The sequence below is a fragment of the Hydra vulgaris genome, chromosome 13 (assembly GCF_038396675.1).
Source record: "Hydra vulgaris chromosome 13, alternate assembly HydraT2T_AEP".
Lineage (NCBI taxonomy): Eukaryota > Metazoa > Cnidaria > Hydrozoa > Anthoathecata > Hydridae > Hydra > Hydra vulgaris.
In genome coordinates this window covers 12,832,842-12,858,968 of record NC_088932.1, presented here as the reverse complement: position 1 = coordinate 12,858,968, position 26,127 = coordinate 12,832,842, and the positions used below count along the sequence as shown (strand labels likewise).

Genomic DNA, 26,127 nt, shown 5'->3' with positions numbered 1-26,127 from the left:
ATTTTATAAATATTTAAAGCTCCAAGTAAACACAATAAAGGCTCACAGGGTTCTGCTCTATTTGCTCCAAATATAATTCGACATGCATGTTTTTGTTTGCTATAAAGCTTTTTTAACTTTGTATGATTGGTAATTGCCCAGGCGATATTACAGTATGTTAGGTAACTTTGGACAAAAATAAAGTATAAACCTTTTAGTGGTTTAAAATTAAGAAATGGTTTAGCTTTATAAATCATTCCTATATTTCTAGAAATTTTTTTTTCAAGACTGTATATAATACTGTTATATTTTTAAGACTGTTTTTAAGACTGTTTATATATATATTTTAAAAGACTGTTTAAGGGGTAAACAGATTCTATCTGTTGACCAGCTTCGCACCCCTTCTTTATCTATTAGGCTGGCGCAGATGTATTTTTAAAACATTGTTTCCAGTTTAGGGTGTTGAATGCTGGATCCTCTTGACTCAATGCATGGGTTTTGCTTGTGTCTCTGTTTTTATGACTAGGCAACTCATTCTATTATCTCCTAATGAGGGTACAGCTCTAAAACTCAGTTTTATGGTTCTGAGGCCGGCTGGTAGTCAGGTTTCCCGAACTCTGTGGTAGCTCTCAGAGGCTGATTCCATCAACAGCTGAAAAATATCAAAGTATTAACAGTGCCATGTTGCGCATGGATGGTGTCCCTGTTTGTACTTTTGGTGTGCATTGCGGAGGCCACATTTGGAGCCCTTTGTTACGGCTTAGGGTTTATTAGTAGTAATGAGGCAATTGCTTGGGCTATTAAACAGTGTTCTGAGTACTATCTATGCTTTGAGTCAAGTTCTTCAATCTAATTTAAAAATGAATAAAGTACCAAAAACTATAAAAAACAAAAAACTATCATCATCACCAAGTTCTCTAAACCTATCATTCACTAATATTCGTGGTCTTCGAAGTAACTTTTCTTCTGTTGAGTCTTATCTCTTGCAAAGTTCACCAGACCTAATTGCTCTTTGTGAGACTAATTTGAGTTCGGCTGTTTCATTTTGTGATCTTAGTGTTGATGGATATCTTCCTCTAATTCGTAAAGACTCCAATAGTTACATGCTCGGCCTCGGCATTTACATTAGTAAGAATTCACCCATTTGTCGTGAAACTAGGTTTGAATCCACAGACTATTCTTTCATGTACTTTTGTTTAGCTCCACTTCACTCTATTACCTTTCTCTTTGTTCTATATCGCTCTCCTTCATCTCAAGACTGCACTCTTTTTGACGTTATTTCTGATCATATTGACCAAACCCTCTCTCGTTATTCATCAGCTAATATAGTTGATGTCAGTGACTTTAATGCTCACCACTCTGAATGGCTTGGCTCTAGTGTCAGTGACTCTGCAGGCATTAAAGCCCACAACTTTTGCCTTTCTCAATCCCTAACTCAAATAGTCAACTTTCCAACTCCCTTTCCTGACAACCCTAATCATTTACCTTCTCTACTCGACTTATGTCTTGTTTCTGTTCCTAGTCCTTGCTCAGTATCTCCACATTTACCCTTAGGTTCTTCTGATCACAGTTTGATCTCTCTAAAACTAATATCTCATTCTTCTTCATCACCTGAATCCCCTATTATCGAATCTCTTACAACTACAGTAAAGCTGACTGGGATTCTTTCCGTGATTTTCTTCGTGATAGCCCTTGGGTAGAAATCTTTCGTCTTCTTGTCGACAAATGTGCTTCTTACATAACTTCATGGATTCAGGCTGACATGGAATCTTTTATTCCCTCTCAACAATTCCAGGTCAAGCCTTACTCTCCTCCGTGGTTTTCCTCACACTGTGCTGCTGCGATTGCCAATCGAAACCGTTACTTCCATATTTATCAGCATAACAATTCTCCAGAAAACAGACGTCTGTTTATTACTGCTAGAAACAATTGTAAAAAGGTTTTGTCTAACGCCAAAACCCACTAATCTCAGGTCATGAAATCGTATCTCATCTCAAAAATTAGGCTCTCATGACTTCTGGAGAATCTTTAATAATATCAATAATAATGGCAAATCTATAATTCCACCTCTCTTGTATGGTTCAGACTTTGTCATCTCACCTAAAGACAAAGCCGAAAAACAGGTTGATCCATTGCTTGACATTCATATCACTACAGCATCTGTATCTAAAGAGATTTCCTGACTAGACTCTTCTACAGCTTGTGGCCCGGACAACGTACCTGTTATTGTCTTGCAGAAGTGTTCTCCGGAGCTGTCGTCTATACTCTCAAAACTGTTCAACAAGTGCTTATCAGAGTCTTGTTTTCCAGCCTTTAAAAGAGTTAAATTTAAAAGAGTGCTATGATCCATAAACAAAAGTTTTCCAGTTGATTCATTGTTCAGTTTTTGGGACGACCAGAATGACGTTTATCTTTGACTGTCCCAAACTCATTATTGTTTTTGAGCGTTGTTCTAACGCTGCATTCACTGATTTCGAGTTGACGCCCGATTTCTTGATTGCTAAGACCATTTTTGTTCAGGCCAACAACTTGCCACTTTGTTTCAATTGATATGCTCCTTAAACTCATATTTTTGTTGTTGCAATTTTAAAGTTTTAACTAACTGTATTTCAAATGATTTTTCCTCCACTTCAATTTATTCTTTTTATATTTTTTATTGACTATTATTAATCAGCAGAGAGTTTTTAACAAAAATTAACCAAAAAAGTTTTTCTTAAAGGAATTAAACAAGTTTTCCCAGTTTTCCAGTTCAGTATTCATTGTTCCAAACATCGATTGTAAATTACTATGATTATAAAACAAAGTTGTGTCATCAGCATACATTATTGATAAATCTATATAGAATTAAAAGAGATAACTATAAACTAGACTAAAATAAAGTTTTTTTTGAACAGAATTCAATGGGCGAGATTCATAGAAAATACGTATTGCAGATGACATTTTTAATTTAATGTGCCTAATATAATTTCCATGACAAACTTTCATCTATTTAAATACCAAGAAACTTTGCATACTTTTCCCGTTTTGTTGCTGTTGTGCCGTTAATGAGCAACTCTGGTATTTTTAAAGGTAGATAGGTTGATTCACATGTTTTATGAAATAAAATAAGATTAGTTTTTTCACATTTTAAGGATAGTTTATTTGCTATGAACCATAAACTAAAGTTTTCCATTTCAGAATTAATTGTTCCAAACTTAGATTTTAAATAACTATGATTATAAAACAAAGTTGTGTCATAAGCATACGTTATTAATGATGCTATAGATGTATGGATGATATACTTTATGATGATGCTTTATTCATATCATTGATATAAAACAAAGTTGTGTCATCACCATACATAATAGAAGATACTATCAATGATATACATATCATTGATGTAAACTAAACACAGTAACGGTCCTAAGATTGAGCCTTGAGGGACTTCACACTCAATATCAAAAACACTTGACTCTAAAATGCTCTCTTGAACAACTTTTCTGGAGACTTTTTAATTTTTGTATAAAAGTTTGTTTAGCCTCCAGTAATTATAAATTCGATTGTAGATTACTTTTTCATATACTTTAGAGAACACTGGTAGAAGGGAAATTGGCAGGTAGTTAGACATATTATTACAGTGTCCATTTTTATAAACAGGATCAATTTTAGCAACTTTTAAAATATCAGTAAAAATATTTTGTTCAAAAAAAGATGATATTAAATAAAATAAGTGTTTTTTAATACATTCAATAACGTGCGTTGCTAGATTGCTAGTAATGTCGTCATATCCGCACGACTTATTTATCAATATTATTACTGCAACTATTGTTTTTGTTGTTGTTGTTGGTTTTGTTATTGAAGTTGTTGTTTTGTTGAAGTTAGTGCTTTTTTTTAATGTTGTTGTTGTTTTTGTTGCTGTTGTTGATGAGGTTGTTGTTGTTATTATCATTATTATTATTGTCATTTTAATTATTATTGTTAGCTTAATAGAACAACTAGAGGTTGGAATTATGTTAGGATATTCTGTGATGTCGTATTTCAATTGTGAAGTTGCTAACATAGGCGTACCGTTATTTGTACCTTCACCTAAATTATACGCAAACTACGAAAAGCAATATCATCTAGTGGAAGAACGAAAACAAAGACTGCAACATACGTCTTACGATACTATGAGACAAAGTAACAGATCTTTAAATTACGGGTATTTATATTTTAACTTTTTGATCAGTGAACCTTTTTTTTTTCGCAAGTCATATGAAACCTTTTCATTCTTGTTTTAGTCAAAAAAGTTAAAATAACAGTCAAGTCAAAAAAGTAAGTACATCAAAAAAGTTACTTGTAAAAAAATTTTGTAGATATTTATATTTTAAAGATACAACCCCAATGACGACTTTAATGAAACTGCTCTACAACGTTGGCTCAGTTATTCCGACTATTACTACTACGGAGGTGTAGAACAATTCGATAATTATGAAGAGCTTTTCCGTAAACTTACTACTGTAAATTTAATCAACCTAAAACAAAAAGCTCATAAACACCGCATTGAGAACCATAAAATTGTAGTTGATCACTGGCAAGCAATAATAAAGTACTTTTTTGGAGACGATGATCTTTATCATGAAAAATCTTATACACCTAGCACATTAAATGGTGGATTAGAAATGTGGAAAAAATCTGTAAGTAGACCAAATCTTACATCAACTGGTGAAAAAAACTTTGATGGGCTTCCTGTCATTACAATTATGCTTGAGGATTTAAATGAAGTTGTTCCAGATTGTTTTAAATATAAAAATGAATTTATTATTGTATTATTAACAAACAGAACTGAGACAATTAATGGATGCAAATTGATAAATTATGCAGCGCTTTTAGATGAATTAAATTTGTTTGACGATAAATATTTTCCAAAGTCAATACAATGGGACACAGTTGCGATGATAATGTATGCAATAACTTTACGCCCAAGTAAAATTATTACTTTTACAAAGAAAGAGTGTATTTCTAACTACTGTTTTATATCAGATGAGTTTGATTTTCTCCAACTTAAAAGTACATGGAAAATGTCAGTATATGAGTCAACGCAATTTTGGTACATGCTTGCGCCTGAAGATTTCCAAGTATTTGACAACTGGATAAAAACTCTGGCATCTTTTACAAGTGAGCTGCATTCCGTATCAAAATGCAGAATTTGTTTTCAAACTAATAAAACCATATTTTCCGAAGAAGAAATTTGGTATCTAAGTTCATATTTGCATTATTGGAAAAGTGACGAAACGGAAAGTTTTTTTCACGTCATTGATCAGTTGAACTTTGAACTTGCGGTTCGTGGTTATTTTTCAAAACTGCACGCTAAACTCCACCGTTGGTGGTTGCAAAAACTTGTACAATTAGGATATAGTAAACTACCCCTTATAGTAAATTAATTTAAATGATAACAGTTTAGTAAAACTAGCACTTAGTTTGTAATGATTTTTTTTGTTTGTTTCTTGTGCATTTAGGATAAAATAAACTCTTTTAGTAACTATTTTAAATAAATCTCTTTTAGCAAACTAAAATTTTTATTTAGGAAAACTGACACTTAATTTCTAAGAACTTTAATTTTGTTTTTTGACGCTTGAAAATATCTTAAAAAAATGCTAACTTATAAAAACTCCTTTTTTTTGAATTTTAACACATTCTTTAAACAATTAACCCGGATTACACAAGGCCCGATGTCTTATTATATTTAGTACCAGCATCATATCGGCATAGTTTTACTTTATCCATGACATGGGAGTGTAATCACCAAACTTTTTTTTTTTTTGCGTATGTTTGGTGCAAGTTGAAAACTGTAAAACTCGTATTCACTAAACTTGCGCAGTTGAGTTTAACAAAGTTCACGTAAGATTTTTTGTAAGTTCAGCGCCAAAAAATCGGTATTCCCCAAGCTGAAACGGTTTTTCGCCAAACTTTTTAATAACTTGCTCAGCACAATTTAAGAAAGGAATGTTATGTTAGCTAAATGAGCTGCCATAACTTTGACGTTACGTTAAAACCACTAAATATTAAAAATGATGTAATGCTATTATGATTCAATTAGTAACATTGACAGATTAATATATTATGAAAAATCTTATTATAATATATACAACTTATGTATATAAACTGTATATATTATAATTAAGTTAATAATAATCATAGATTTTAACTCAAATGTAACTGCATCATAATAATTTAACATCTTATTTTAAGTATGTGATATGAAAATTTTAAACTCAGGCCAGCACAGAGACTTTGTGGTGCCCAGGGTCAATTTTTGTTTGGTGCCCCAAACTTTGGATTCCTGGGTATATTGAATAAGTATGAATTTAACTGTTTATTGTCTAAATGTCTACTATCACATTACAATTTAATAAAAACAATAATTGTTTTTGTATTGACTATCGCTGCACGTAAACACTCTATTTTTAAACTTGGTTATATATGATAGAACGAAAATACAAATACAATTTAAAATGAATGAAATTACATATTTCATCAATAAAATGTTAACTATGAAGGCTAGTCAGATCACACTAATTTCACTTTGCGGACTTTCTTCTTTGCGAAACTAGAGATGACATTTTCGAACGATAAAGTCTAGACAAGATTGTTTTCAATTGAAATTACCGCAAAATTAGTAAAACATTCTTCAGTAATTGTTGATTGCTATTTGGATTTGATGAGAGCAAGCTTACTGAAAGAGCGCTCTCCTTCGGTCATTGAAACCGGGATTGTATTAAAAATGCGAAGCAAAATGCAGATGGAAGAAAATATTGACTGAAAAACTTTCTGGTAAATTCTGTTGAGCAACTTGATAGATTAATGAGATTATATTTGTCTAAAAGTAGTTTCTTGCTTCAGAACATCTAGATAACGGATTTCTTCAATCAAATCATCTTCTTTTACATCATTTACATCCAGGACGCAGCGTAGAATTTCATACCGCCTAAATGCCTCATTTCTTATTGACTTTTCAAGTTCTGAATTGATCCCGGTCTAATTTTTCAAGGCTTTAAAGGTTATTATAAACTATATTTAGAATTCTTTACCAAACAAAAAAATTAACTAAACTAGTCTAAGGGCAGGATTGAAAAATTTTGTTTTTCAAAAGGAATGACCTTTGTAAACTATATTGGAAATTCCAAAAAAATAAAAAAATAAAAAAATAAAAACGTTTAGAAGTACCTAACATGCTACCTATAAATGTCTATTTATTTTTGAGAAAAGACAAAATTAAAATCAAACTTTTTATTTATAGCCATTGAAACTTGTGTCAGGGAAGGAACCTATCCTTCCTTCCGTGACACGTTTTAAATGCCTATAACTAAAAACTTGGAATTCTACTAACAATGTCTTTTCTCAAGAATAAATAGATATTTATAGGTAGCATGTTAGGTACTTCTGGACGTTTTTATTATTTTTCTTTTTTTGAATTTCCAATTTAGTTTATAAAGGTTATTCCTTTTTAAAAAAAAAATACTTTTCAATCCCCCTAACAATGTCAAAACCAATCCCCCTAACAAAAATAGTCTAAACCATTATCAATAGCATAATTTTCAAAAAAACACTCGATAGAGGTTGACATACGATAGAGGTACATATGAAATGTCACAAACAAACGATTAACTGTATCCCTAATGTTTTCTGCCGAGAAAGTCAGACGTGCATAACTAGCTCGTACAGTTTTGCTTTCTTTGTTTCTGGCTTCAATAGCACTCTCAGACAAAGAACCTGATTGGAGGACACTTGAAATACCTAATAAAAGAAGCACCATGAATTATCATTTTATGCACAGATTGTGACATAGGTATGTTTTTTTAAAATGTTAATAGTAATGATTGCAAATAGATATTCAGATTTCTGATTGAAAATTTAAATCCGATCTTGTAGACGGGCTGTTTATACCAATGAGTAAGTCTCGAAACAACTTATCTATTCAGATTTAAGTGCTCTTTGTGAAAAAAATACATTAAATAGAATACAATACCAACAAAAATGTCAAACTAAGAAGTGTTTTTATGAAACATAGTAAAAACAATTTGTGTGTGTGTGTGTGTGTGTGTGTGTCTGTGTGTGTCTATATATATATATATATATATATATATATATATATATATATATATATATATATATGTATATATATATATACACATATATATATATATATATATATGTATATATATATATACACATATATATATATATATTTATATATATATATATATATAAATATATATATACATATATATATAAATATATATATACATATATATATATATATATATATATATATATATATATATATATATATATAAATATATATATACATATATATATAAATATATATACACATATATATATATATAAATATCTATATATCTATATATATATATATAAATATATATATATATATATATATATATATATATATATATATATATATGTATATATATATATATATATATATATATATATATATACATGTATATATATATATGTATATATAAATATATATATATATATATATATATAAATATATATAAATATATATATATATATATATATATATATGTATATATATATATATATATATATACATGTATATATATATGTATATATAAATATATATATATATATAAATATATATATATATATATGTATATATATATATATATATATACATGTATATATATATATATATATATATATATATATATATATATATATATATATATATATATATATATATATATGTATATATATATATATATATATATATATATATATATATATATATATATATATATATATATATATATATATATAAATGTATATATTATCGGTTTACAAGGGAAGTGATTTACTATATTTGTGTTGTTTATCATTGGCAGTATGGAGTTAATTATACTACTATTTAGTATTTTAAGTCTCTATCGCATGATATACCACACAAATTTAGTAAATAAATTATTAATGAGTTGCTAAGTTTTTTTATTTCAACTATTACACAAACACTTATTATTTTAACTGCTAAACAAAAACTTGTTTGTTCATTATCCCAAAATAATGTTTTTGGACTTTATGCATTTCTCTTGTACGGAAATATATATCCTGCAAGTTACAGCGTCATTTCTATAACTTCTATAACCAGCATAAACTGATAAAAAAGTGGACTGCAAAAATAAAGCACAGGTAAATACATTTTTACTTGTAAAAAAAATTTAAGCAGGTATGCATAGATTTATATATCTCCCTATATATATATATATATATATATATATATATATATATATATATATATATATATATATATATATATATATATATATATATATATATATATATATATATATATATATATATATATATAGGGAGATATATAAATCTATGCATACCTGCTTAAATTGGATCCATATGTGTGAAGCAGTTAATCGCCTTCTTTTAGTTTACACTTTCTCTGCTTGATAAGTTGATTATCCTGTTTGATCAGATTTTTTAATAAATTGCTGCTCCTACTCATATGTCCTAATCTATATTACAGGATCTTTTTTCTAATCTTTTATATATGTTATAATTTAATATTCATAGCTTGTTTAACAATAATAGTAACAACTTAATATATTATATATTAAGTTGTTAATATTATATAACACATATTATACTCACAAGAGATATTTACTTTGTTGGTTTATGATATTTTATCTTTAGTTTAGTTAGTCTCCACAAATCTTTATTAAATAAAAAGGCAGATTTTCAAAACTGTTAAAACTCATTGAGTAATGTTGAATGTACCATCACAAGAAATCATCAAGTCAACAAACGCAAATCAATTAAAGAACCACATTGATAAATACTTTAAATTTTAACCTCAAATCTCAGATCTTGTATATTGTTTTTAATCCTTGTTAAATTTTTAGGCTGTTATAGACTAAAATTCGACGTAATTTCAGTTTCAAATCCTGCGAGTTACAGCGTCATTTCTATAACTTCTATAACCAGCATAAACTGATAAAAAAGTGGACTGCAAAAATAAAGCACAGGTAAATACATTTTTACTTGTAAAAAAAAACCTTAAAAATGCCTTGTAAAAATATGCCTTTGAGGAAAATCATCAAACAAAAGTTTACTGAGGTTAAAAATAACCATTTTAAAATAATAAACCACGCTTTACTAAGGAGTTATACTTGTACTATAAGTTATAAACAAATGTACCGTTTCGCATCTGGTATTGTTTTTTATACTTATTAACTAACCGGTTTTTAATAAAACCCACAACATTAAATTGATATTATACCATGTTACTACAGAGGTAGCTAGAATATTATTTCACTTCTAAAAAATCTATTTTATCGTAGAAAATTTATAATAAATAAAAACTGGCTACCTCTGTAGAAACATGGTCTAGTCAATCTTTAAGGACACACAAAAGTAATGATCGAAACATTTTTTTTCTTTTCTTGGTTTTTAATTTAAAATGGGTATCATTTTTTTAATAATATGCAAAAAAGTTGAGGAAATTTGAAAATTATCGTGTGTAATATAAAGATTAAGAGAAAACCCGTTTTTTTTTACCCCTGAAAATCCCGCACTTAAAAAAGCAACTTTAAAAAAATTTGAAATAAACATTTTTTTATTAACTAATGCTAACTTGTTTCGGTTAAAAAAAATTTAAAATATTAAAATTGAATTTTTTTTTCAGAAAAGTAAGAAAAATCCTATTTACGCTTCGCAACGCTTTCTGTGTTGATTTCTGTGTTGATCCATTTTGTAAGACTAGATCGCTTTCAACTTTGGATAAAAACCTCCTCCACAAAGTAGGGTCGTTTCTAACTGCTTGGTCACCAAGTTGAATCACCTTTTAATCCTGTATTAAAAAAGCGTTTGAAAATTGTGGTATGTTTTTAAAATATGTTTTTAAATGATATGTTTTTAATATCTGCAGATTTTTCATAAAATAGGAATGGGTCCTAAACTTTCCCAATTATATTTCTTCTTCAGAAAGATGGTTTTCTTGAACTCAGGGGCTCATTAACGCTGTTAGTAGCATGGTCCGTCTGAAAAAGAATTGTTTTTACAGTTTAGGAATGAAATTATGAATATACGATTGTGAATAAAAAAAAAAGTTGTTAACCTATACCTTGACTACTTGGTCGGACGTAGAGCTATTAGATGCCTTTTTTTTTTAGAACTTTATTCAAGTCACACTCTTCCGATGTACGTTTGTTCTTGTATTCTTGTACAATTTTTTCTACAGCTTTTTTCTCCCTTGGGACCCTCAATCATGAAAACTGGACATGACTTTTTTACTCTAAGATGTGTGTTACTTATTATTTAAAAAAAAAAAAAAAAAGTTTTTCATTTGTTTTGAAATCGAAATGAACTTTTTATATAGAATTTAATTCTCAAAGAAATTAAAGAGAAAAGAAATTAAATGAAATAATCACAATATAACAAATTAATTGGAATAAATGTTTTGAGAAAGAATATTTGAAAAGTGTTGGGATGAGGGTAGCTTGACTGATTTATGTAACATGACATTGATTTAAAGCAAGCCTTTTGTTCGAATAAGTGTTATGTGATTTGAATTTACATAAACTGTCTTATTACCGAGCCCCGTTGACATGTTGTCTGTTTTTATATAAAAACAAATATATACATAATCCGTTTTAAAATATATATAAATTTTGCAAAATGCTAAAAATGTCTTTAAAACAACGTGAAACTATAGTATATTTCTAATGATTTAAAATAAAAGTACTATAAACATACATGTATACTAATCCATACACATTTTCAATATTAATGTGTAATAAGATATGTTCATTTAGTGATAAAAACAACGTTTTTTTTTAGAATAATAAATTTTCAGAATAATAAATTTAGAATAATAAATATTTGAAGTCTATTGTATTAAATTCTAACTGTAATAAGAGTCGAGATTCTGTTTTAAATTTTTTTTTTTTTTTTTTTAGAATAATAAATTTTTAGAATAATAAATTTAGAATAATAAATACTTGAAGTTTATTTTAATAAGTTCTAACTGTTATAAGAGTCTAGATTCTGTTTTAAATTTCTCTTAGAAGGAGTGCTCTTTATGATTATTAAAAATTTTAATAAAATCTTTTTTTGAGGGTCGCATGTGCCCCCATTGCCCATGTGCCAAGGTAAAATATACCCAGTACGCCCCCTCCTCTTTGCAGTCCTGTATACTATTTAATATTATTTTATATCATGGTATACATTTTTAATGTTTCAATGTTTATTATGATGCGCCCTCCCCTTACTACCCAGGTGTATAGCGGAATTCATGTCAAATATAGGCACCTGTTTTGGGTGAGTTAATAGAATATCTGGGCGGGCTTTTTTTCCATGAAATTTAGCAGGTAGTAATAAAAAAGGTTTTTTCAGAAGTCTGAATATATTAGAAAGAAATTTAAGCATTCCTTCAATACACACCAGTTGTACAAAAAACAAGGAAGTTTTAAACAACAATAAATTCATTATAAACAAAATTTTACAAAAAAGATTTCCGTGCAGAATTAAAGTTAAACTATTATAGTACTCAAAAAAATCTACTTTGGTACAAATTTCTATAAAAATAACACAGCAAAACATGTTCATACCATGTTACTCGTCAAAAATAATGAAAAAAAGCTGAGCACAAAGAAAACCGTTCCGTTAAGGTCAGATTTACGCGTGTTACGCGTAATGTTATATCATTACAAATTATAATAATATAACATTGTATAATCTAATATGATAATACTTTTGCTATGTTTTTGTATAGTATTGACAGTTTATTATGTTATAATAATAATATAAAATAGGATCCTGATATACTTAAATTATTTGCAATATGATCAAATATTATTAATAGATATTAGTATATCATCTTAATGACAACCATTATTAATGGTTGTCATTAAGATATTATATCAATATTTAATAATATTATAACATAAATATATATATATATATATATATATATATATATATATATATATATATATATATATATATATATATATATATGTTTATATATATATGTATATATATATATACATATATATATAATATATATATATATATATATATATATATATATATATATATATATATATATATATATATATATATGTGTGTGTGGGGGGGGGGGGGGAGGGGTGTATAAGCACTGAAGACACCACAAATATGTCATGATAGAGTATTATAATAATTTTTTTACTGCTTTGTTAAAAGTTTAACTCGTTTAGTTGGACTTTCATATATCAATACTAAGATTTAAAAAATCATGTTTGTTTGTTTATTTTAGGATTACAATGAAGACATAAGGCCTTTTAATGAATATTGTGTATTATTTAAATCCTCGCTCAACTGTAAGCAAAACCCAGAAGTCACTAACATGCAGCTTGCAGACTACTATCGAGGAGACGGTTATGTTGTTGTTGTGGTTGCTCTCCAAAAAAGCTAGTTGATATTATACATGCCAAAATATTGTTTTTTTTATACATATAACCTAGAGTATCCTTCTAGTTCAAAATCATTTTGGGAAATCTTAGAAGTTTATATTAAAAAAATCTTCTTTTATCAATAAAGACAAGTCAACTATTGAAATCATTAACTTTAAATGAACCATAAAGACATTTTTTAAGAACTTTTTTAATGAATAGAACATAAACAGGAATATATATTTTTTAGGAATATATACTTTATAATTAAATATGTGTTTGTTAATTTTTAGTTTTTTGTTTTGTTTGATACTAGCCTAAAATAATGAAAACAGTCTAAATAAACACTAAAATGGTGTGAATTAACACTAATGTACAATAAGGTGTACAGCATGAAATACAATTTAAAACAGTGTAAATTAACACTAAAAAAATGTGCATCATAAAAAACAACGTGTAAAAACGGTGTAACTTAACACCAAAAGGGTGCAAATTGACACTAAAAAGGCGTGAAGCATGAAATACACCAAAACTGTGTAATTTAATACCGCTTCGGTGTTTTTCTTGCTGCACACCTTTTTAGTATCATTTAACACCTTTTAATTAAGAGTGTAGATATTGTAGTGTAAATGTAATCTAAACCAATTAAAAAGAACTACATCAGGCTCCTCCATGTTGACACAGGTAAGCCGCACGAAGCAGCTGGTCAAGAAAGTAATGATTCATTTTTTAAAGAAATGTACAGAAAGTGAGTCAACTGCTTCCTGCAAAAGAGCGTTTCAGTGTTTTGTAATTCTATTTGTAAAAAAGTTTTCTCGTTCAATGCATTTTGATTAGTTGAAGCAAAAGTCGCTGATTGTGTCCATGGAGATTAATTTGTTGTTGAGTTTATTAGGGCTTGAAGGAAATGAAGTTGACTTCATCAATCTGGTGAGTAAATTTAAACTGTTGGATCTCTTTTCCTGCGATCCCAAATGATGTTAGTTTCAGCATTTGTAATCTTTTTTCATATGATAGATGTTTTATCTCAGATATTGTTATCGTTACACGACTTTAGACTTTCTCTACCATTGTAATATCTTTTTTTAGGTGAGGAGGCGAAATCTATACTGCAAAATCTAGATGTGGACAAATGTATCCAAGGTACTGTGTTTTCTATAAAACTAGTCTGTGGCTATGAAAAGCTTTTTTAAGACGATTAAGCATTTGGTTTGCAATTGAGAATGCTGTTTCGACTTGAGTTTTGACCTTTAAGTCATTGGAAACAATAATCCCAAGGTCTTGTTCAATTATCGTTTCTTTCAATCTACAACGGGTTATATCTGACTCTTTCATTGTGTATGAGTGTGTTGACCTGTTACATATATATATATATATATATATATATATATATATATATATATATATATATATATATATATATATATATATATATATATATATATATATATATATATATATATATATGTGTATATATATATATATATATATATATACGTTGTATCATTGTCTAACCAAGTCAGTGCGTGTCGCATTTACGGACGTGTTTCGTCTTTTAGGGCTCATTAGCGCGATGATGTAATACCGAAGTTTTATAATTTAAAATCACTTTTTTGGCAGATCAATGGTGTGGTGCCACAATTCCACACAGTATTGATAAAAATATCAAAATATAAAAAAAAAAGTACCAACGAAGGTACTTTCTTTAATTTTAAATTCAGAAATGACTTTTTTTTTAATAAAAGAGTACCTGTTCAAAGACAAACTATGTACAGTTCACTGTCATTAGTCACTGAATAAACTCCGTTACACCTACAGCTATATCAGTCAAATTGACTCAGTCAATCATAAATTCGTAGCCGCAACCTACGGTTTTATCATCAATGAAAAAAAAAGTAAGTTATTAATAAATTACGATATAAGTATTTATAAGTAAGCATATTAGGTAACAAAATATGTATATTTTGAAATAAAACATAAAATGTTACAAAAAATCATCCAAAATCAAAATCCAAATCTGCGCCTACGTCTTAGCGATTCAATTAGATATCAACAGAACTAAACTTATTATCGATAAGTATAGTTTTATATTTGTTTATTTTTTAGACACTCTCAGAAGTTATTCGTCCGTTTGGTCAAAAAAAAAAAGATTTCCGTGCACAATTAAAGTTAAACTATTATAGTACTCAAAAAAATCTACTTTGGTACAAATTTCTATAAAAATAACACAGCAAAACATGTTCATACCATGTTACTCTTCAAAAATAATGAAAAAAAGCTGAGCACAAAGAAAACCCTTCCGTTAAGGTCAGATTTACGCGTGTTACGCGTAATGTTATATCATTACAAATTATAATAATATAACATTGTATAATCTAATATGATAATACTTTTGTTATGTTTTTGTATAGTATTGACAGTTTATTATGTTATAATAATAATATAAAATAGGATCCTGATATACTTAAATTATTTGCAATATGATCAAATATTATTAATAGATATTAGTATATCATCTTAATGACAACCATTATTAATGGTTGTCATTAAGATATTATATCAATATTTAATAATATTATAACATAAATATATATATATATATATATATATATATATATATATATATATATATATATATATATATATATATATATATTTATATATACATATATATATTTATATATATATATATATATATATATATGTATATATATGTATATATATATATATATATATATATATATATATATATATATATATATATATATATATATATATATATATATATATATATATATATATATATGGAGGGGGGGGGGGGGGGGGAGGGGGTGTATAACTGTTGTACAAAAAACAAGGAAGTTTTAAACAACAATAAATTCATTATAAACAAAATTTTACAAGTGATTTTAAATTATAAAACTTCGGTATTACATCATCGCGCTAATGAGCCCTAAAAGACGAAACAAGTCCGTAAATGCGACACGCACTGACTTGGTTAGACAATGATACAACGTATATATATATATATATATATATATATATATATATATATATATATATATATATATATATATATATATATATATATATATATATATATATATATATATATATATTATATATATATATATATATATATATATATATATCTATATATAATATATATATATATATATATATATATATATATATATATATATTATATATATATATAAAAATCATCCAAAATCAAAATCCAAATCTGCGCCTACGTCTTAGCGATTCAATTAGATATCAACAGAACTAAACTTATTATCGATAAGTATAGTTTTATATTTGTTTATTTTTTAGACACTCTCAGAAGTTATTCGTCCGTTTGGTCAAAAAAAAAACTGCTTTATTAATTCATTCAGTTTTACATATTATTACAGTTATACAAACTTACCTAATTCATTCAGTTTTACATATTACTACAGTTATACAAACTTACCTACTTCATTCAGTTTTACATATTATTACAGTTATACAAACTTACCTAATTCATTCAGTTTTACATATTATTACAGTTATACAAACTTACCTAATTCATTCAGCTTTACATATTATTACAGTTATACAAACTTACCTAATTCATTCAGTTTTACATATTATTACAGTTACACAAACTTACCTAGGAGTTCAAACAAAAGTTGCTATCTCTAAAAATCGATCAATGAGTCAGCCAGTATTTATTATTTTTCTATTATATGTGGTAAGTATTAAATTGTTGAGCATTGAAACCTTAAGCTTAAGGTTTTAATCAGCGCCAAAATCATTGGAGGACCAGAACTAATTGCCCCTCCCCCTCGCCCTATTTTTATTCTAAAGAATTGGCTTTTTTTTTTTTGCTTTTAAAATTTTTTAGATAAAAGTCTCTCATTAGAAATTAGTAAATGTGCCCCTCCACTTCAAAACCCGTGTCATCGGCCCTCAAGATTATAATTTAAGTTTGTATTTTTTACATAAATCAAAAATGAGCAAATCTTTGTCGTAATTTTACAGTCTATATTATACCTATAAAAACAAATTAATGCTAATATGCTGCATTTTTTCTATGATACATACATACATAAATTCACCAATATGAAAGGAACAAAATTAAAAATTTTATAACTAGATTAATACAGATATTCAAAACCTAAGAGTGTATAACTTAAATGTCTCTTTAATTTTCCGGCCCTTACAGCAATGTAAATAAATTTTATATTTAAGTTCTATTACACACATTTTTATATAAAAAAAATTAAATACAGCATAAAGATTTAATGCAAATTCAGTCTAGGATTTACTATTATTTACTGCTGATTGTTTTATAATATATATTTTAAAAAGATCCTTAAAATACTGCTTTCATAATTTTTTGCTGTGTTTAAAAATAACTATGCAAGGTTGAAATTTGTATTTTCTAAATATAACAGAAAATATTTTCGACTTTTGCCATATTTCAGCATCATGGTTCTAACATAGATGTTTCTTACAACATAAAACAATATAGCTCTGTTTTATCTTTTCAAGGTAAAACAGAGCAATATTGTTCTTGCTTATACCAGAGCCCCTTCAGTTCTGGTTGAGATCTTAGAGTAAGAATAAAAATTATTAAAATTAATCTAAAGTTAAAGAGTTGTAATGAAATTTTTAAGATGTTTAAGATTTTAACCTTCGAAAACAGCTTTTACGATAGGATTATTACATACTACCTATGACTTCAACGAAATCTTGTGGGAATGATTTAATTGCATAAACTAGCAGCAAAGCAATATAACTTTTTAACCGTTCGACAAAACATTCAATTTTTTAACCATTCATTAAAACATTCAATATGAATACATGATTTGCCAATCATTTACAGCAATTAGAAAACTTGAGGTACAATGTTTACATGAAGAATAGCTAATGTCCTGTTAACCGTAATCACGTGGTATTTCACAGAAAATTCAGTACCATCAACTTATGTTAATCAACATAAAGTACTATATGATATTGATCTTTTTAAAAATTTGTGCAAGAAACTTTTAAATTGTTGACGAGATGAAAACATTAAAACTTTATTATTTTTAAAGTGATAAAAAAGAAACATTATCCGCATTGTAAATAGGCTACATATGTTAGACTAATACTATACATATGAGCTAATGTGATAATGTTTGTTTAATGTGATGTTGTTTCAAACACGTCGGAAAGATAAAAGAGTAGTAAGGACTCTTGAACTGTTCTGTAGTGTTCTAAATAAGTTGGTTCTGTAGTGTTCTAAAATAAATTGGTTAGGTTTCTTTTGTGTAATATATTTGGTTGTGGAATTCTGGTAACTTAAATCATATTTTGCTGAAATGAAAACCATGTACAACTCTTTTTTTTATCTTTAAACATTAATGTTTTACAAATGTTTATAAAATGTTTTTTCCAAACATACGAAGCCATGTTTTTAACTCAAAAGGTTTTATTTGTTTTTGCCAGTATGTCGTTAGTTCTTAAAAATTTCCTAATTTAAGAAACCTTATAATAAATATTCGTGGAGGTAATCTATCACTATATTTAAAATCTGATCTACAAATTCCCCAAGAACTTTTTAGGACCTTTTCTCTTCATTTTTATCAAACTGTTTATCTAAATATCAATCCCATAATCACTAGCGGTACATTAAGTAGTTCTATTTTTACAACACAATTGGTATGCTATTTCATCGCAAACTCAATGATTTTTGAACGTTCTTAACTGCTCTATCAGTTGTTTCTAATAAGCATTTACCATTTTAAGCAGAGGATTTTGATATTTTATTATAAAATCACATTTTTTAAATATATTTTATTATAACATTTTTTTATATCATCTTATATAAGATTTATAACCAATATGTAGTGCAATAGACCGCCGTTAACAAACATGCCGATTTAACATCGGCCGCAAACAATGGCGTTGTAATGGCTTGCATTACCACGCATTATATTTATATCAGTGCGTTGATAGCAAGCTGAAGGCCCTTAAACAACGGACCTATTGCGGCAAGATACTAAATATATACAAAAAGTTTTTAACAGCGTTCCGTTAGCGGCAAGCTGATTTTGGAACGACAGTGTTTTGATATAGGAACTTTAGTAATTTGCGCTCTTTTAAGGCGCAAATCTACTTATCACTATTTTTCTACTTTTTTTAAAAAATAAATACTTATCTGAAGCGAATATATATATATATATATATATATATATATATATATATATATATATATATATATATATATATATATATATATATATATATATATATATATATATATATATATGTATATATATATATATATATATATATATATATATATATATATATATATATATATATATATGTATATTATATATATATATATATATATATATATATATATATATATATATATATATATATATATATATATATATATGTATATATATATATATATATATATATATATATATATATATATATATATATATATATATATATATATATATATATATATATATTACATGATCTTATTCAAAGCAATTTGAAATGAAATAGTCGACACTTAATAATTCTAACAAGTAATGAAGTTTAAGGCAAATAAATTATTTACTTAAATTATAAACTGTAAATTATAGTTTTGAAATCTGATCAATTCAGTACCTAAACCACATGGTGTTTAGATATTGTATTGTACTGTATTATAAGTACTCCCAATGTGCGATGTACTGGCGCGCCAGTATAATATTGTCTTGTAAGCTAAAACACGAACTAAATGCTATACCTCTGGATATTTATATAATTTTTCCATTTAATATATATTCTGAATCAACAATAGTTGCATATTCAAATTTACAGATCTATTTTTAAGAAATCTAATTTTAAATTGATGTACATTAATTTTTTGAAAAAAAAGCATTTAATAGAATAAATCTAAAAAACTTTTTTGAATTTGTACATTCCCCTGCAATCATAAAATCTTTTACTGTAAATAAATAACAATTTACTTTGAATAAATAACAATTTAAATAAATAAACTTTAAATAAATAAACTTTTATTTTAAATAAATAACAAATAAGAACTCGAAATAGGAGATACCTAGTTAAATTGACAATTTAATAAGTGAACTTTTTTCCTGGTTATTTCAGTACCTGGTTATTTCGCTACCAATTTTCCCTATCGTTTGCAAATATTTTATCCCCAAGATTAATAAAAAAAAAAAAAGTATGGTGCTTGGGTTACTCCACATATTAAAAACATACTCAGTGCATATATACCCACTGCTAAACAAACCTGCAGCTTGACTAAATGGGAGAATAATAAACTTAAAATAAATAAAGCAAAGCTAAAATATTTAAAGCAAAAAGAGCACTGGAAAAATAATAATATCAAAATCTCAGAACAACCCTAAATCTCAGAACAACCCTAAATCTCAGAACAACCCTAAATCTCAGAACAACCCTAAATTCGTCAACAAAAGTATTAATAAATAATGAAAAAATAATGATAGAGTTTGTTTTCTCGAAAATTCTTCAGTTAAAATTTTTAAAACTCTTTCTGATATAGTTGAACCTCTGAACTCTTGATTCATGTTTATGTTTATTCTTGAAAGCTATAAATATTTTCTATCACTAAATAAAAGTCATATCAAATCTGAATGTATTTAAACCGACAAACTGAATTTTTTTCAATTTAGACATTATTAAGGAACTTATCTATATAAACCCTTCGAAATCTTTCAAATCTGACGGCTTGTATCCGTTTATACGTAGAACATGTGTAAAACGCTTTACAGTTCAACCTAAAAAATCTTCCATTAATCCTTAAATCCCGGAAAACAGCCTTTTTTCTAGAAACTACACACTAAAAAAAAAAGGTAGAAATTTCTACCTTAGGGTAGGATATGTGATATACCCTTAGTAAGGTATAATTTTCTACCTTTTAAGGTAGAAAATTATATTAAAAACAATTATTTTTCATAGAATTTTCTAACTTAAAGGTATAATTTTCTACCTTATAAGGTAGAAAATTATACCTTACTAAGGGTATATCACATATCCTACCTTAACTAAAAATTTCTACCTTTAATTTTTAGTGTGTAGAGAATTTTAGTTTGGTGTATATATAAAAGGGAGTTAATTATTCGTTAAAACCTATAATCATATATTACTAAATTCTGTTGCGTGCAAAGTATTTAAAAACCTTCTAAGGAACAAATTCTCAAAGCACATCAGCAATAATAACCTGCTCTTTAAAAATCAACTTGGTTTTCTTTATCATAAGTCGTGAGCAATCAACCTATTAAAGACTTTTGATATTGTTTTATCCTCCATAGCATCTCGCCAGTTTGATTGATGAAACCATGAAGTCTCAAAAAGCAATTCTATTTTTATTTACTTTTTGCATAATAGCCAACTGCGAAATTAATGCCTAAAAAGTGTGACTTGGAAGTCATTTTTACATCTAACCTCGAGTGTGACACACATCTTCAACCAGTTGTCTCTAAAAGCTCACAAGTTCTTATTATATTAAAAATGACATTTAATTTCATTGATAAAAATATGGCTCCCGAAATTTACGAACTGTTTATAAGACCATATCTTAAATATTAATCGTCTGTTTTGGCTCCTTATTGAAAAACTCACATAATCTTGACTGAATCTGTTCAACACAAAGCTATGAAACGGGCTTCCGGCTTGAGACATCAACAATACTAAGAAAGACTAAAAATATTAAATCTACCATCAAGTGAGTTTTGATGCCTAAGATGTTTTATATAGTTTTTATAGTGCATTATATACTTTAATATAGTTAATAATATACATTTATAAACTCTTTTTCATGGGTCATCATTTTGAAATAAGGCGTGAGTCTATTACACTGCGCATTTATTTAAAAGTAAACTAGACTCCTGGTTATAGAAAAAATTTATAGGAAATATTTAAAAAACTAGTTGTTTTTAGTGAGATGTTTTATTCTTTCGTTGTATGTTTACATTATGTCAAATGATAGCATTTACGTGTACAACTATAATATTAATAGCAAAAAACTCATACTTCAATAAATTTTTATAATATTTTAAATGTTTAGATTCAAATTAGGAAAAGTTTTTGTTCCGACTAAGATATTGAGAAGATCCAAAAGTTCAATACTTATAAAAGCTTTTTTTTACTCGCTTATCAACTTATCATTAGAGATGCACGTATGAATATATGCCGGCCGGTTCTTTTCCCTTAGAGTTTTCTAATTTGGATTGTTTCGACACTTAAGTTTTCATTAATATTTTTTCTTTTCAAGTGAAAAATCTTTTTTTGGAACTTTCAATTTTATTATTAAAATCTAACAGTTTTATTATAATTTACAGTCTTATGGGGTCTTTCCATCTTGATATTTTTATTCCTATATATTCCTTATCATTCGTTTATCTATTCCTTGTCATTCATTCATCTTTTACCCATCAGTCTTATGGGATATTTCTTGAACATTTTTTAAATCAAAATGCTTTTCAAAAATTTTACTTATTCTAATAATCTTAATGTCCGATTTTGTTTTCTTTAATCTGTCAACCCTTACGTTGTTAAATTGTTTTGATTAATCCTCTATCACTCTTTATTTACACTTTTTTTTTTATTTAATCGATATTGTAATTTTGCATATCGATGATAGTTGTTTGTTTTGTTTGTTTTTCTTGAGAAGTATTAGCGGTCTTCATTTTCTCATCAAAAAAGTGTTTTGTGAAAATTTAAACTTATTTTAAATTCTTCGACAGCTTTTTTCTGCTGATTTTATTTATTTAGCATAATCAATTACATTTAATTCAACTTTAACTAATCTATGGAAGAGTCGATTTGGATAATATGAGCATCTTGGTAATAAAGTAATTAGTAACATGAGCATATCAGTGTAATACCTTGAGTAATATTATACCAGTATTAAATTGAATATCAGTATTGAACAATATTATACCAGTGTAATACCTTGAGCATACCAGTGTAAATACCCTGGTAATATGAGCATACCAGTGAAGTTAAAGTTGCCATCTATTTTTTGAATCAACTTTATGTGGTGATAACAGGAAGCAGTATAATTAGCTTAAACTCATATGAAGTAATCAGCAACCCTCATTTAATTAAACCGCTATTAAATATTATGCTATGTTAAATTATTATCATTACGTATGAAAGAATCTGTGGTGCGAAATTTTTAATGTTAAAATAATGAAATTTAACTTTTCATCAAAAAAAAAATACGTTACTCGAAATTCGTTTTATTTTTCTTTAAAAAGCAAAAAACAAAAAAACGACAAAAATTTCTTTTTGAGTTTTTTTAAAGTTACCATTTTTGTGTAATATGAGCGTGCTAAAATTATTCAGCGTTTCTCATTGAAACTACCCAGTTTATAGTCCGAAAATTGTGTTTTTAAATGCTTTTTGAAGAAAAGTAAAACGTAGTAAAAAAGTTTAATATTTTAACAATACTAGCAGCTTTCTGTAATTTTAATTCTAAAAATTTTTATTTTTATCGTTTAAAAGTTTGAGTTAATAAATAAAAATAAAAAAAATTAACTTTCTCTTTTTGTTTTTTTTTAATTTTTTTTTATTAATAACAAATTATATTCAACAAATTAGATTTATTTGCAAATATAACGAATATAACGAATTATATTCAACAAATTTTCAGGTTCGTAATATTTACTTTGTTTTATTTGGCTAACTTAAAGAGCTCATATAACCAAGGAGGTTTAATAAACCTTTTAATTAAATTTCCTTGCATAAAACCAAGTACTTGGTTATTATGAGCACTATTGCTCCTTTTTTAAAATCTCCGTTTTTAAAAGAATAGTTGGGTGTCCAAATATCTTAGGGATAACGAATAGTGATACCTAAAAACTGTTTATTTGTAAAAATATGGATCCACCATAACTTTTTTTAAAATATTCCAGTTTTCGTTTAAGGTGTTTATAATACCCTAATCTAACCTAAATAAATTTTGTTTTTTGCACTCAAAATGTTAAGCATAAAAATGTAAAATATTTAAGTTTTCTATTCTACTAAATCACTCAAAAATACCTTGTAAATAAAAACAATAATACAACATATAAAAAATAAATATTCATATTTTAAAACTGTTTTAAATACTTAACATTACAAAATAATAAGGTTTTGTTTATTGAAATTAAATTAAACAAAAAGACAAACATTACCCGTTTCTAGTTTCCATAGTTTCCATGGTTGACTATAAAAAGACAATTGGAGGCTTATATATCGACAGCACACAGCTATAGCATTTCAACTTGCCACAAAGAGTAATATTGGTCTTCGTAAACATGATTTTTTTAATGTGCAGATATTTTAGTTTAAAAGTTTACTTTTTACAAAAAAATTTTAAAAAGTTGGCGGGGAGTTTTTTACCTAGAAAAATCATTGTCTACTGTTTTGGCTGATACAAATTATTATTTGAAAACAGCTTAAACCCAGCTAACACACATAATTGGGCCATCGTATGTAAAACCATCACGAACGCCGGCTCTTTTTACCGATGCAAGTTTAACTTTGATCTAATGCTATGTTTTTAACAATAATGTAGCTAAAAGCCTTAATACTGACTCAACAAAAAATAGCTTGCACATTGAGCCAACATATGTAAAACCATAGCAATATTTGCTATGGTTTTTATGATTGTTTTTACAATCTAGACCCAACGTTGATCCAATGTAAATGACCCAACGTTGATTTAATGTATATATATACATTTCCTGCGTGTGGTAGAAACCGCTTTTTTTGAAATTATCTCTAAAAAGTATTTTTGCTGACGGCCCAGTAAGTCATGTATGTACTTATTTTTAACTTTTATTGCACCTTTTTTCTATTCTCTAGAGTAATGCTTATTTGAGAAAAAAATATGGAAAGTTTGTTTTAATTTTAAATAAAATCATAATTTAATAATAGTCTAAAGCGGTTCAAGCGAACAAAATAAAATGTTGCTTGCGTTGGATAGAGTAAAAAAAGGCTGATCGAGATTGGTTGATAGGATAGGGTAAATAATATCTAGAGAAAAAGAGGTGAACTAGTAACAGTGTGTTGCATATTGTATTTGCAGCTATTGTAGCAATACCCCTTGTTATTGATTTTCCATGAACGTTATTTAGAAACCCACTAATTACAGGAGCACTAGAAGGTACTATTGGATTAGCCAATCAATTCGAATGGATGAATGCTGAAATATTTATAGATGTCTTAAAGCATTTTTTTAAATTTGCACGCCCAACAGCCGATCACAAAGTTTCATTGATTATGGATAATCACGAAAGCCAACTTTTGCTACAGTCACTTGAATATGCAAAAAAGAACCATGTTTGTATAATGACTTTGCCACCAAGTACTTCACATGAGACAAAACCTTTATATTGGTCAGTTTTTGTTCCAATCAGAGGTGATTTTTCAAAGAAGAATAAAAGTTTCAAAAAAATAAAAATTTTAAGAATAAAAGATGAAGAATTAAACAAAAAAAAGTTTAAAAAATTCCAAAATAAAAAAAAAGTGAAAAAAAACATACTACGCAAAACAAAGAGTGACCATGATAAAGATGTCCACAAAATAACAAATGATGTTTCATTTATTATTTTGCTGATATAGTCCTGTCTCAACCGCAATATTAATGATATAGTCCTGCCTCAACCGCATGGTGAAACAACAATAGGAACAA

The 26,127-nt window shown here is 27.0% G+C and overlaps 1 protein-coding gene and 1 long non-coding RNA gene across 2 annotated transcripts in view; both read left to right on the top strand.

Annotated features, from left to right (window-relative positions):
* The window catches only part of LOC124815537 (uncharacterized), a 33,081-nt gene extending 27,574 nt beyond the window's left edge, over positions 1-5,507 (top strand). Inside the window, exons 2-3 of the mRNA XM_065815223.1 lie at positions 3,949-4,159; positions 4,331-5,507. Of these exons, the coding sequence (XP_065671295.1) occupies positions 3,949-4,159; positions 4,331-5,381 (1,262 nt within the window). The 3' untranslated portion in view covers positions 5,382-5,507. The remainder of the gene's footprint in view (positions 1-3,948; positions 4,160-4,330) is intronic.
* Positions 5,508-7,563: 2,056 nt separating this feature from the next.
* LOC136090083 (uncharacterized) lies at positions 7,564-13,699 on the top strand. Its single transcript, XR_010643144.1, has 4 exons — positions 7,564-7,786; positions 9,897-10,019; positions 10,679-10,872; positions 13,292-13,699. It is a non-coding gene; the product is annotated as an uncharacterized LOC136090083 (long non-coding RNA).
* The last annotated feature ends 12,428 nt before the right edge of the window (positions 13,700-26,127 follow it).